General features: G+C 37.4%; 1 protein-coding gene and 1 long non-coding RNA gene across 2 annotated transcripts in view; both read right to left on the reverse strand.

The window, feature by feature from the left end:
- GluProRS (Glutamyl-prolyl-tRNA synthetase) overlaps positions 1-13092 on the reverse strand; it is a 50491-nt gene extending 37399 nt beyond the window's left edge. Inside the window, exons 1-9 of the mRNA XM_034978069.2 lie at positions 12937-13092; positions 12520-12852; positions 11960-12110; positions 11146-11262; positions 10021-10147; positions 9597-9789; positions 8798-8969; positions 8436-8594; positions 8254-8328 (exon numbers count right to left, since the gene is read on the reverse strand). Of these exons, the coding sequence (XP_034833960.1) occupies positions 8254-8328; positions 8436-8594; positions 8798-8969; positions 9597-9789; positions 10021-10147; positions 11146-11262; positions 11960-12110; positions 12520-12852; positions 12937-12973 (1364 nt within the window). The 5' untranslated portion in view covers positions 12974-13092. The remainder of the gene's footprint in view (positions 1-8253; positions 8329-8435; positions 8595-8797; positions 8970-9596; positions 9790-10020; positions 10148-11145; positions 11263-11959; positions 12111-12519; positions 12853-12936) is intronic.
- On the reverse strand, positions 120-3962 carry LOC138403553 (uncharacterized). The gene is made up of 3 exons (XR_011237799.1): positions 1317-3962; positions 243-379; positions 120-153 (listed from the first exon to the last, which is right to left on the reverse strand). It is a non-coding gene; the product is annotated as an uncharacterized lncRNA (long non-coding RNA).
- Positions 13093-13207: the final 115 nt, after the last annotated feature.

Here is a 13207-nt window from a genome sequence, read left to right on the forward strand (position 1 = left end):
AAATTTTATTTTTATAAGTAGGAAGTAGGTACAATTCAATTTCCCTCTAAAAGCCCACTACACACATAAACACAATATGTATCATTTTCTGTTTCAACAGTCACATTTGATGTATCATTCGACGCAGAACTATTGAAGCTCTCCATTTCATTTCTGGAATTAATAAACATACAATCAACATAATTATATTGTGAGTATTATCTATATAGAATGTATGCAAAAAACATAGCATAACAACTTACAAGTATGGTATGGTAGACCTTTCAATATTTAGTACAGAATTGAATGTTGCAGCATCATGTTGGATTTCAGTGGTACGTATATTGGGCACATTCATTTTATTTTCCTTGTTTTCTTCTAAAAGGAATGTCTTGAGTCACTAAAATACAACATAATTCAGCATTGACAAATCTGACAACAAATAGTAAATCTCTATATTATATAAAAATGAATCGCTGAATGTGTTGCTGATCGCAAATCTCGAGAACAGCTGCACCGATTTCGCTAATTATTTTTGATAATATTCCTTGAAGTACGGGGATGGTTCTTATGGAGAGAATTTTTTTAAAAAAGTCCTGAAAAAGAATCGACTGTAGGCGGTGCGAAGTTCGTCGGGGCAGCTAGTAACATAATAATTATATTATCCTAATCCTAATCTAAATATATAAAAGAAAAAGGTGACTGACTGACTGACTGACTGACTGACTGACTGACTGACTGACTGATCTATCAACGCACAGCTCAAAATACTGGACGGATCGTGCTGAAATTTGGCATGCAGATCGCTATTATGACGCAGGCATCCACTAAGAAGGGATTTTTGAAAATTCAACTCTGGAGGGGGTGAAATAGGGGTTCGAAATTTTGTGTAGCCCACGCGGACGAAGTCGCGAGCATAAGCTAGTCTATAATATAAAAATGAATCACTAAATGTCATCGCAAATCTCGAGAACAGCTGAACCGATTTCGCTAATTCTTTTTTTAAATTAGGTATTCCTTGAAGTACGAGGATGGTTCTTACCGAGAGAAAAATTTAAAAAATTTGAATCGACTGTTAGGCCGTAGGCGGAACGAAGTTCGCCAGGGCAGCTAGTGGAATTATAAATGTGAAAGTGTAGATGTTTGGATGTTTGTTACTCAATCACGCAAAAAAGGCTGAACGGATTTGAATGAAATTTAGAATTCTTAACTGGATTAACACATAGGCTACTTTTTATCCCGGAAAATCAAAGAGTTCCCGCGGGATTTTGAAAAATGTGAAATCCACGCGGACGAAGTCGCGGGCATTAGCTAGTATCTAAATAATATCAACTTACAAACACAGTGTCAAATTTTCAGAAGCTGGCTCTAAATGGTACGGTGTGATAGCATCATAATCTAATTCAATTCGATTTTTTGCTTTGTCGTTTCCTTGTCAAAGAAAATCCTGTGATCCACTAAAATAGAAGTATAATATATAAGTATTTATTAAAAATAAATAAATGTCATCATCAAATTCACCATCCTGGAGAACCTTGAAAACGACACTCGCGTCTATTTTTTATAAAAAGTGCTGGCCCGCCATCTTAGATTAAAAAATTAATGTCATTATCAAAACCAGCATCCTGGAAAACCTGAAAACGACACCCATTTCTATTTTTTGTGAAAAGTGCATGTCTGCTATTTTGGATTTGAAAATAAATGTCATTATCAAATTCAGCATCCCGGAAAAGTACATATTCAGTCAAATAAAATTCCCGTCGAGTCACATTGTTACTCACGTCGGGTGTGACTCACGGGAATAACCCCGAAAAAGTAATGGCATTATCATCACAAGATAATATTATGGTTTGGAAAGATTCTGATGAATTTTAATAGATCTCCTCTTTGCAAGCGATTTGCTTTTGAGAGTCTAAACCGTTTCTTTTTCCTCTTCCGCCAATCCATTTTTGTTTCTGTTACATGAAAACTCAAGTATATAATTAAATTGTCTAAGCACACAATATGACCTACATACTTATATTTGTAACTAGATGATACACGCGACTTCGTCCGCGAGGATATAGTGGTTTTTTAATCCCACGAGAACTCTTTCAAAAGCGATCACTATTTCAAATTTCAGCCAAATCCGTCTTGTACTTTTTGCGTGAAAGGGTAACAAACCTATACACACACACACGCAGATACAAAATTTCGCCTTTATAATATAAGTGTGATTTGACAACCCTGACTTTCGGAATTCGGATAAGTCCAAATTATATTTTATTACTAGTTGATGCCCGCAACTTCGTCCGCGTGGAATTAGGTTTTTAAAAATCCCGTGGGAACTCTTTGATTTTCCGGGATAAAAAGTAGCCTATGTGTTAATTTAGGGTATACCCTAAATTTAATTATATACCAATACGTGCAATTTATAATTTAAAACCGCGCGATTCCCTACGAGAGATATTTAAGGAAATAGGTATTCTTACAGTAGCTTCCCAATATATTTACAATAATATAATTTTTGTACGACAAAACATTCACAGTTACAAAAAAATCAGTGATCTCCATGATAGGCAAACTAGAAACAAAAATAAGCTAGCTACTCCTGCGCTCTGCCTCTGGAAGGTGCGAAAGTCATTTGTGGGAATGAGTGTAATATTTTATAATAAAATTCCACAAGCAATTTTAGACTTGCCTTTACACAAGTTTAAAAAATGTGTTAAAAGTATGCTCCTAAAAAAAGCATATTATACAGTCGCAGACTATGTAAACGATAAAAAAGCTTGGATTTGACTCGCTCCAGCAATGCACGGGGGTGCAATGGCTTGTATAGTACGGTATAATAACATTGTAAATTGAAAAATTAAAAAGAGCAACCGCCGAGTTTCTTGCTGGTTCTTCTCGGTAGGAACGGCATTCCGAACCAGTGGTAAATTAAACCTGACTATTCATAAGCACTTTTAAAAAGTTTACATGAATAAAAAAACATTCTATTCTATTCTATTCTATTCTATTCTATTCTATTCTAATTAACACTTTTATCTATCTCCATTCCCAATTTCATCCAAAACCGTTCAGCCGTTTTTGTGTGATTGAGTAACAAACATCCAAACATCCACACACACACATCACTACACCTATTATAAATGTGAAAGTGTGTTTGTTTGTTGGTTCGTTGGTTTGTCCTTCAATCACGTCGCAACAGAGCAACGGATCGAAGTGATTTTTTGCATGGGTATGGTTGACCTGGAGAGTGACATAGGCTACTTTTTATCCCGGAAAATCAAAGAGTTTCCACGGGATTTTTAAAAATCTAATTCCACGCGTACGAAGTCGCGGGCATCACCTCATCATCATCATGATCAACCCATCGCCGGCTCACTACAGAGCAGGGGTCTCCTCTCAGAGTGAGAAGGGTTTTGGCCATAGTCTACCACGCTGGCCATGTGCGGATTGGTAGAATTCACACACCTTTGAGAACATTATGGAGAACTCGGCATGCAGGTTTCCTCACGATGTTTTCCTTTACCGTTAAAGCAAGTGATATTTAATTAATTAAAACGCGTATAACTCCGAAAAGTTAGAGGTGCGTGCCCGGGATCGAACCCCCCGACCTCCGTTTAGAAGGCGGACGTCCTAACCACTAGGCTATCATAGCTTCACCTAGTTTATAATATTAGTAGGATATATGTAAACTACTACCACCAGCTGTCGATACGATGCATTCTAAAATAAATCGACCGACCGACCGACAGACCGACCGGCCAAGTACGAGTCAGACTCGCGCCCCGAGGTTTCCGTACTACAATAGTAAAATGTTTATCTCTAAATCTCTGTTTAGAGATAAGCATTTACAATGTAACTTAATTTATTACTACTATGTAACTAGAATTTCGGTACATATAAAAATGAATCGCTAAATGTGTTGCTGATCGCAAATCTCGAGAACAGCTGAACCGATTTCGCTAATTCTTTTTTTATAATATTCCTTGAAGTACGAATATGGTTCTTACGGAAAGAAAATTTTTAAAAAATTCCTGAAAAAGAATCGACTGTTAGGCGGTACGAAGCTCGCCGGGGCAGCTAGTGAAAAATAAAAATAAATAAATAGGTAAATAGTATTTTTTGACATTTTGCATGATAAATCAAAAACTATTTAGTATGCACTAGATGATGCCCGCAACTTCGTCCGCGTGGATTTAGGTTTTTTAAAAATCCCGTGGGAACTTTGATTTTCCGGGATCAAAAGTCAAAGTCAAATGATTTGTTCAAAATAGGTAATAAATTACTCTTTTCGATTGTCAGTTGTTGGATTTGTAAAATATAGTGTTGATAGACCTTTTTTTTTGGGTTGTGCCACACATGACATACTTTATTCCGGCGCTTCTTCTACTTGAGGTTTTTTGACTTTATTACTCAAGTATAAGAGGCGCTGGGATAACCTAACCAGTTGGTAACTGGTAATGTGTGGTACAGCTTTAAAAAATAAACGTTTTTTCTTTTCTTTCTTTTTCTTTTCTAATAATATGCCATATGACATAATGCTGTGAAAGTAACTAAAATATACTAGTCTCGCCGTTTCTATGTCTGTCAACAGGTGAGATTGCAGTCAAGGGCTAACTTGTATCTGAATAAATAAATAAAAAAGTACTATTTATACGAAGCGTTGCGTACTTTGTTTGTAAGACGGACAGACAGACAGACAACAAACTGATCCTATAAGGGTTCCTTTTTCCTTTTGAGGTACGGAATCCTAATGATCTCTCTTTTTGCACTGCATTTAACCTGAATCCAAGAATTTCCGATCCGAAATAGTCGTAAGCAAGACTGTATCGTCACCTACCACCAGGTGAGATTGCAGTCAAGGGCTAACTTGTATCTGAATCAATATTATTATTATTATTTTATTACTTATAATAAAACTGTAACAGGTGAAATTCTGTACATTGAAGATATTTTGAAATTTTTTTTTCGAGGGCACTCTATAATCGATACTGAACCCAAAACTGGAATTTTTTTCATTTTTGTCTGTCTGTCTGTCTGTCTGTATCACGGCCGCGCATCACGCTGAAACTACTGAATGGATTCCAATGAAACTTGGTACGATTTGACGTCATACTATGAGGAAGAATATAGGATACTTTTTATCCCGAAATTCAGCATGGTTCCCTTAGGAGAGGGGTTGAAAGTTAAAATGTATACTGAGCTGTAATTCATTAACGCGTAGTCCGATTTCATTCATTCTTTTTTGTTAGAAACCATACATGTTAAAACTTCAAGTTCCAACTTCTCAACCATCATCATAATAATGACGGGTAGCTTTTGTACTTTTGGATTTCAATCAGCTGTTTTAGGAATAGTTGATGTTGAATTGATATTAAAGGTACGCTTAGAATAAACTATCTCTGGTTTAGGTACCAAGCAACGACTTCATAATTCAACTCGATATCCCAACTCTTCAACCCTGATGATGCAGGGTATTGCACTCCTAAGCCACTGTTGATTGTGAGATAATATTGTAGATGCCAAACATATATACCATTATTGAACTTTAAGTTCCAACTCTTCAATACTGATGCTGCAGGGTACTGCACTCCTATTCTATGGGTTTTAGGAACTGTTGTTGGTGAATTAATATTGTACCATTTACTATTGTACCAAACCACGACTACATGGTTGAACTCCGTTCACAAAAATCCACGCACTCCATCGAAATCCTATTCTATTCCAAACTTATTCGACAGCGTGACAGGAGTGGAGAAGGCGGATAGGGACGTGTGAGGGGTGCAACGGATCAACGTGATTTTTTCCATCATCATCAGCCTGCGGTCGTCCACTGTTGGACATAGGGTTTCCCTAAAGAGCGCCACCACACCCGGTCCTCAGCCTTCCTCACCTAGCCACTTCCCGCCAGCCTCTTTATATCGTCGGTCCATCGTGCTGGAAGGCGTCCCACACTACGCTTACTTATACCTACGCGGTCTCCACTCAAGAACTTTCCGGCTCCAACGGCCATCACCTCTACGACAGGCATGACCTGCCTTCTTTTATCCCAGAAAATAAAAGAGTTCCCACGGGCTTTTGAAAACCTACATCCACGCGGACGAAGTCGCGGGCGTCAGCTAGTAAATAAATAAAAAAGTACTATTTGTACGAAGCGTTGCGTACTTTATTTGTAAGACGGACAGACAGACAGACAGACAGATAGACGGACAGACAGACAGACGGACAGACCGACAGACGAACAGACGGACAGACGGACGGGCAGACGGACCGATGGACGGACCGACAGACGCATGGACGGACGGACGGACTGACGGACGGACGGACGGACGGACGGACGGACAGACGGACGGACGGGCAGACGGACCGACAGACAGACAGACAGAGGGTTCCGTTTTTTCCTTCTGAGGTACGGAACCCTAAAAATACAAAGAAATACCACCTGGTAGGTACCTACCTACCTATATTATTATACATATACAGGTACCTTTTTAGGGTTCCGTACTTTATAAGGAAAAAAGGGACCCTTAGGATCACTTCGTTGTCTGTCTGTCTGTCCGTCTCTCCGTCTGTGTCGTATCTGTCACACAAACCTATAGGATACTTCCCGTTGACCCAGAATCATGAAATTTAGTAGGTACGTAGGTCTTAGAGCACAAGTAAAGGAATAAATCCGAAAACCATAGATTTGTGATTACAACTTACAAAAAAAAATTAAAGTGTGTTAATGAAAAAATAATTCGTATTTTCAATTTTCAATATATGATAAGTATACCAAGTGGGGTATTATATGAAAGGGCTTTACTTGTGTATTCTAAAACACATTTTTATTTATTTTTATGCATAATAGTTTTTGATTTATGGAGCAAAATGTCAAAAAAATACCTGAGTACGGAACCCTTGGTGCGCGAGCAACTCGCACTTGGCCGGTTTTTTAAAATTAGATAAAATAAATAACTAAACAAAGTTACTTACCTATTGTACTAGGACCACACGAGTAGATATCCCTACTAGGACCTCAACAACAAAGTCAGGTCAATAAACCAATGAATAAAATTGGTGTCCAAATTTCAAATTCCAGAGGTCAATGTACAAAATGCAATAAGTATTTGAAGGACTTATTGACTCTGCTCTGCTCAATCTTCTACACATTTGCATAGCCACTGAATAAAAATTAATTTTATAAAATCATTACGACTTTTGTTTTTGAAAACATATTAATAACAACAGTTGTCGTCATAGAAACCACAATATTACACGCGCAGCCGCGCGCCGCTGGGCTGGCCCTTCCCTCCGCCACCCGCGCGGTGTCTAATGTTTTGGGGTGAGAAGCATGATGATTTTAGCCGAAATCTAGCGCTTGAAAAGGGTTGAACAGTAGTTTGGGAAAAGTATTTTTGAGAAAAAACTACTGAATTTAGGTTTGCAAAGTAAAGTTATTTCAACTAATGAATAAATAAACTACGTGTAATGATAAATTGTTTTAGGATTTTCATATCCCTAATCTTATTTATTTACGCCCAAAGTTGTCATAGATTTAGTGTTAAAATAGGAATCTTTTGAGGCTCGTAACTTTTAAATCAATATTTTTTTCAATGTTTTAGATATCATTGAACCTAGATAATGACGAGATAAATCGATATAATTCTTAGTTTTGTGCGTACAATATCGAATATTGTTGTATTTTCCCTCCTACGTTTGTATGAAGAAAGCACCGAAGTGAGCTGCCTTAAACGAAAAGGTGACTGACTGACAGACTGACTGACTGATCTATCAACGCACAGCTCATACTACTGGATGGATCGGGCTGAAATTTACCACGCAGATATCTATTATGACGTAGGCATCCACTAAGAAAGGATTTTTGATAATTCAACCCCAAAGGGGTCAAATAGGGGTTTGAAATTTATGTAGTCCACGCGGACGGAGTCGCGAGCATTAGCTAGTCCATACTAATATTATAAATGCGAAAGTGTGTCTGTCTGTCTGTCTGCTAGCTTTTCACGGCTCAACCGTTCAACCGATTTTGACGAAATTTGGTACAGAGGTATACGAGGGTACGATTTTTAAAACCTAAATCCACGCGGACGAAGTCGCGGGCATCATCTAGTTCAAAATAATTGTGAAAACCGAATTAACACATACTTCGCAAGTATTTTAAAAGTTAATTCGCGCGCTAATTCATATTGGAATCATCAATTTTTTTTTTCATATTTTCAAATTTTACCTGGCAAACTTTCGTAGAACTTGTGTCGTTTTTTTCAAACGTAATAATAACACACTTACCATCCGTCAACCAGTCCTTGCTCAACGAACCACGTCAATTTTCTCTTCGACAACACAGTGTTCGTCATGCTCAATCTAAAATTTAATAAAAATATAGTTAGAATCCACGTTTAGCATCTTACTCAATGCTCAAAAGGGTTAGAACCCAGAGCCCAAAAGCTAGTTACAAAAAAAATACTAGCCTGCTGTATTCCCAAATGTAAGGTTTCCTGAGGCCGAGAGCGTCGATGAACCAGTAGAATTGTGGGTCGCGGTCGTGGTACTCCATAGTTCGCAGCACGTGCGTCACTCCCTCTATGGAGTCCACGATCGGACACGCGAAGTCGTATGTTGGATATACTCTGCCAAAATATCAAATGATTACTTCACAAAACGCTGACGTATAGCGATACCTAATATGGGCTATTTTCTGTCAAAATCAGCTTAAAAACACATAGAAAGAATTTCAGAATTACATAATATTATAGAAGGATAATCCGTCCACAACCTATGTGGGACGTTCTGAAAACATCAACAACAGAAAGATGGAAAAACTATAACTTACTTGTAGCTGGTGCCAGTGCGGGGATGTGGCTCTGGCTTACAGCGGTATATGGTGGGGTCTCGCAAACAGCCGTTGGTCGACTGCATATCTATCTTGGCTCGCACACAGTTGCGTACTCCCACGTCACTACCTTTCTTCATCTCTTCCCATAGCTGCAGGTTTTTCTCCACAGCTATTATGGTATGAAATTGAAAAGATTATACACCAGATTCTTATCTAAAGATAGATGGAAAAATAATAATATCAGTGTGTAGGTACATATGATACTAAATAGTACCTTACAGGTACATAAGGATCACTTCACAAAGACGATTAAATAAAAATAGAGATTCTTGTTACTAGGTACACAATAATGTGCAATACACTTAGCAGTGTTGCGTGCGTACAGTGTATAGTTATGGTAATAGGTAGTCAAATCTGAAGTTGTAAAATCATAGCTGATAAATAAAATAAATACACAAGCCCAGCTGAGATCTGTTTTTGTACCATTGTACAAATGCAGTCGAACGCTTCGTGTTCAGATTGTACTAGGTATGTGTTTTGCACAAACTATACAGCAAAACAAAGTAAGATCCCTGCTGCTTTAAGTGTTAATATGGACACAGGTAATTACATCTATTAGTGAATTTTTTCATTTTCATTCACATCTATTTTTCACACTAAAAATAGCTTGAAAAAATTTGAGAAATCCGTGTTTGAAAAAAATAATTGAATTAATTGAATAAAAATTGTGGCAAGCTGACTTTAGCTTATGAAGGTATTTTATCTGCAGTACAGTGACTAACTCAAAACAACTCACAATTGCTCCTATTCTTGCTCTCGATCTTCTGTTCTCGCTCGTTCTTCATCTGTTCTGGAGGTGTATCGTCGACGAATGCCTTGCCCTCCTTAATAAGCTTCTCACACAGGTTTTGCATCAGGTCAAAGTACTGAGAGGTATGCGTGAATATATCCGGCTTGATCTCTAACATCTCTACATCTTCTAGGATCACCTAGAATACATCAACACATTTCATTTTTAATTATCATTTTTAATAGACTAAGCAGCTTCCGCAAGACTCGAAGCACTTCGCTTCGAGTCTTCCAAATGTTTGTCCAAACTATTCTTGAACTGGTTAACAGAACTTGACATAACCACAAATAGATGTGATTAAAACAGCGAGAGAGAATTGTCGTTATGAGTCAGTTAAAAAAATCCAAAAAAAATAGGTATATAGCATTACTTTTTCAAAATCAGCATTCTCTTTAGCAGGATTGGTATCATCGAATCTCATTATAAGCTTTCCATCAAATGCTTGTTGATAGTATTGATTGAGTAAAGCCGCTTTAGCATGCCCAATGTGAAGGAATCTGAAAAAAAAAACAAAAATAACCATATTAGTACTAATCTGTGACCTCTTTCCATTCATCACATAATGGTAGGAGTTTTTCTGCATATAACTTCTCTTGAGAACAAGATTATGACTTGGGTTTTAACAGTATTATCAGATGTATCTCATAATAAACGTAACCGACGGCTTAACGTGCCCTCCGAGACGCGCAAGAAACAAAAAAAATAGCATTACTTTTAGACACTTCAGTCAATTTCACTGGGTACAGTATGCGGCCGAAAGTAATGTACCTCCCTGACGACCTCGCTGCGCTGAGCGCTGTGGTCTTAATAGTGGGAGGTCCCGGGTTCGATTCCTGGCAGGGGTTTGGAATTTTATAATTTCTAAATTTCTGGTCTGGTCTGGTGGGAGGCTTCGGCCGTGGCTAGTTACCACCCTACCGGCAAAGCCGTGCTGCCAAGCGATTTAGCGTTCCGGTACGATGCCGTGTAGAAACCAAAGGGGTATGGGTTTAATAAAAACTGCCATACCCCTTCCAGGTTAGCCCGCTATCATCTTAGACTGCATCATCACTTACCACCAGGTGAGATTGCAGTCAAGGGCTAACTTGTATCTGAATATTAAAAAAAAAAAAAACATCGACCTCTAGAAGGAGACAGCAGATTTGTAGAGCGTTGTCCCTGTCGTTGATACCGACAAAACGTCATATAGGAATGAGTGACCGAGACAACACTCTACAAAGCCGAAATGTCATTGTACTGTACATAATGTTTACCAAAGTCGGTAACTGGGCGACTGACCGACTTTGGATGAAATAGCATGTTAAACTGTTATTATTATCAGTAACATTTGATAATTAATAATAATCGTCAAAACAAGTCGAAATCCCGGTCCTGTGCAGAAGGTTGCTAATTTACTTAAACTTTCCATAATACATTTTAATGTATGTAAGCTTTTTATGTTTAAAGAGTAAAGACTCCATTGAAAAACTATTTCAACTACCAAATCAAAACTTACCCAGATGCTTCAGGTGGAAAACGCACAACTACTTTTCCCATTTCAGCATGGGGCAGGTCAACAAACTTGCCTTCCTGTAGCCTACCAGATACAACATCTTTGGCAACTGGAGTTCTCCTGTAAGGCATTACATTACAATCAAATATTGGAGTAATTATTTTAAACAATAAGCAAAGCCTGGATCATTAGCTGAAATCGTTAACCTCTTCCTTGAAATATGATATTTTACTGTAATAAATAAGTAATAACCATACAGAATACCTACATCTTTAAACACTATTCAAATATGAATGTCTTACCGTACATGTCAGTCGTCAATTGTCATACACCATACTATGATTTACCAAACTAAGAAATTCTTCTTTCTTTATTTGAATTTCCTACTAGTATGCAAAATACTTATACATTTGGTAAAATAATAATTGTTGCTTAGTCTTACCTCAGAATCAGCAATTATATTAATATAATCTTTATAGTAGCTGTATTCAAAACAAGATAATTTATATACTAACTAGCTTATGCTCGCCACTTTGTCCACGTGGAGTACATATTTTCAAACCCCTATTTAACCCATCTAAGGATGGAATTTCTAAAATCCTTTCTAAGTGGATACCTAGCCTTTACAACAAACACACCCTCCAAATTTTTTCGTCTCTATGACCAGTGGTTTAGGCTGTGCGTTGACATATATGTCAGTCAGTCAGTCAGTCAGTCAGGACTTTGAATTTTATACATACAGATTTAGGTACTGTACAACAAATCATAATGGTATTATATTTGTAGAAGGGTGTGAAACCATTTCAGTATACAGTACCTTTGCGAAGACTTGGAAAGGTTCTCAAGAACATCACTAGGCAGTTCCATTAATGCTTTAGAAACTGCATCCTGGGCTTCTATGAGTTTAAACCATCGCCGAACATTGTTTAGTGATTGTGATTCAATTATTTCCTTGTACTTGGTCGATGCTGTAAATTGTAATAGAATAGGACATCTTGTCAACACTCCTTATTTTGTTGTTTCTTTAATTGAAATATATCCCCTATCATTTCATATTCACAGCATATATTACAGATCATGACAACAAAGGTTTGTGTTTGGTACAATAAACACAAAGCCCTTTACTGCACTCCACAAGGAATATGTGCACCATGTTTGCTCTGCTCTCACTCACCGCAACTTCCCACAGATACATTTAAAGCTAATACGACCTCAGTGCATTCAAGAAGTACCCACTGATGTTGCATAGAATACTATTAATATTGCATCATTTTTATCAATGATTACTTAATTTAAAGATATAATTTACGTTACAGCCTCAGTATTGAAAAGATTAGTTCATAGATCATTAGTTTAGTATCTAAATAACATAATTACCATATAAAACACTGAACACAGCTAAATCAGAAACTGACAAGGATTCTCCCACTAAATAAGTCAATGGACCAAGAATTTTGTCTAAATATTCCAAAGATTTTTGAAGATCCTCTTCCAGAATGAGGCTAAAAGACAACCAATGATTCATGGTGAGCCTCTGGAGAGGCCCCTCCATTTTATTAAAGGCATTTTCAAGTATTCTTATCAAATCATTGCTAGTTCCATATGGCACTGATTTCGCAGAGTTTGGCAGTGCAATCGAGGATTCTCCACTCCATACGATCTCCACATTTTTTACTAACGACCTATAAAGCTCTGCAGCAAGCAGACCACCTAAAATTAGAAAGAAAGTGTTATTTTAGATCATGCCTTTTTATTTGCAATTTTAGGACTTAATTATGCATAAAAAATAAATACCGAGAGGTGGGTTCGATTTGTTGCAAAGGATTTTCATGTTGCAATGGTTTTCGGCAGTATTTTAATTTATATTCGTGTTTTATTTGAAAAAATTTCAAATAGCCGGAAATCGCCACACATGTAAAGAACTGCCAAATTGACAATTAGTCTGTCGAGTGTCAACTCGACTGTCGTAAAATTCAAATCGACATTCAATGAGCGTTTAGAAACAACACATAAAAAAATCGTAAATTAAAGCGAGAGGTCGGATACCAGTGGTGTCTGATAGTCT

Source organism: Maniola hyperantus, chromosome 18 (genome assembly GCF_902806685.2).
Source record: "Maniola hyperantus chromosome 18, iAphHyp1.2, whole genome shotgun sequence".
In the NCBI taxonomy this organism is placed as follows: domain Eukaryota; kingdom Metazoa; phylum Arthropoda; class Insecta; order Lepidoptera; family Nymphalidae; genus Maniola; species Maniola hyperantus.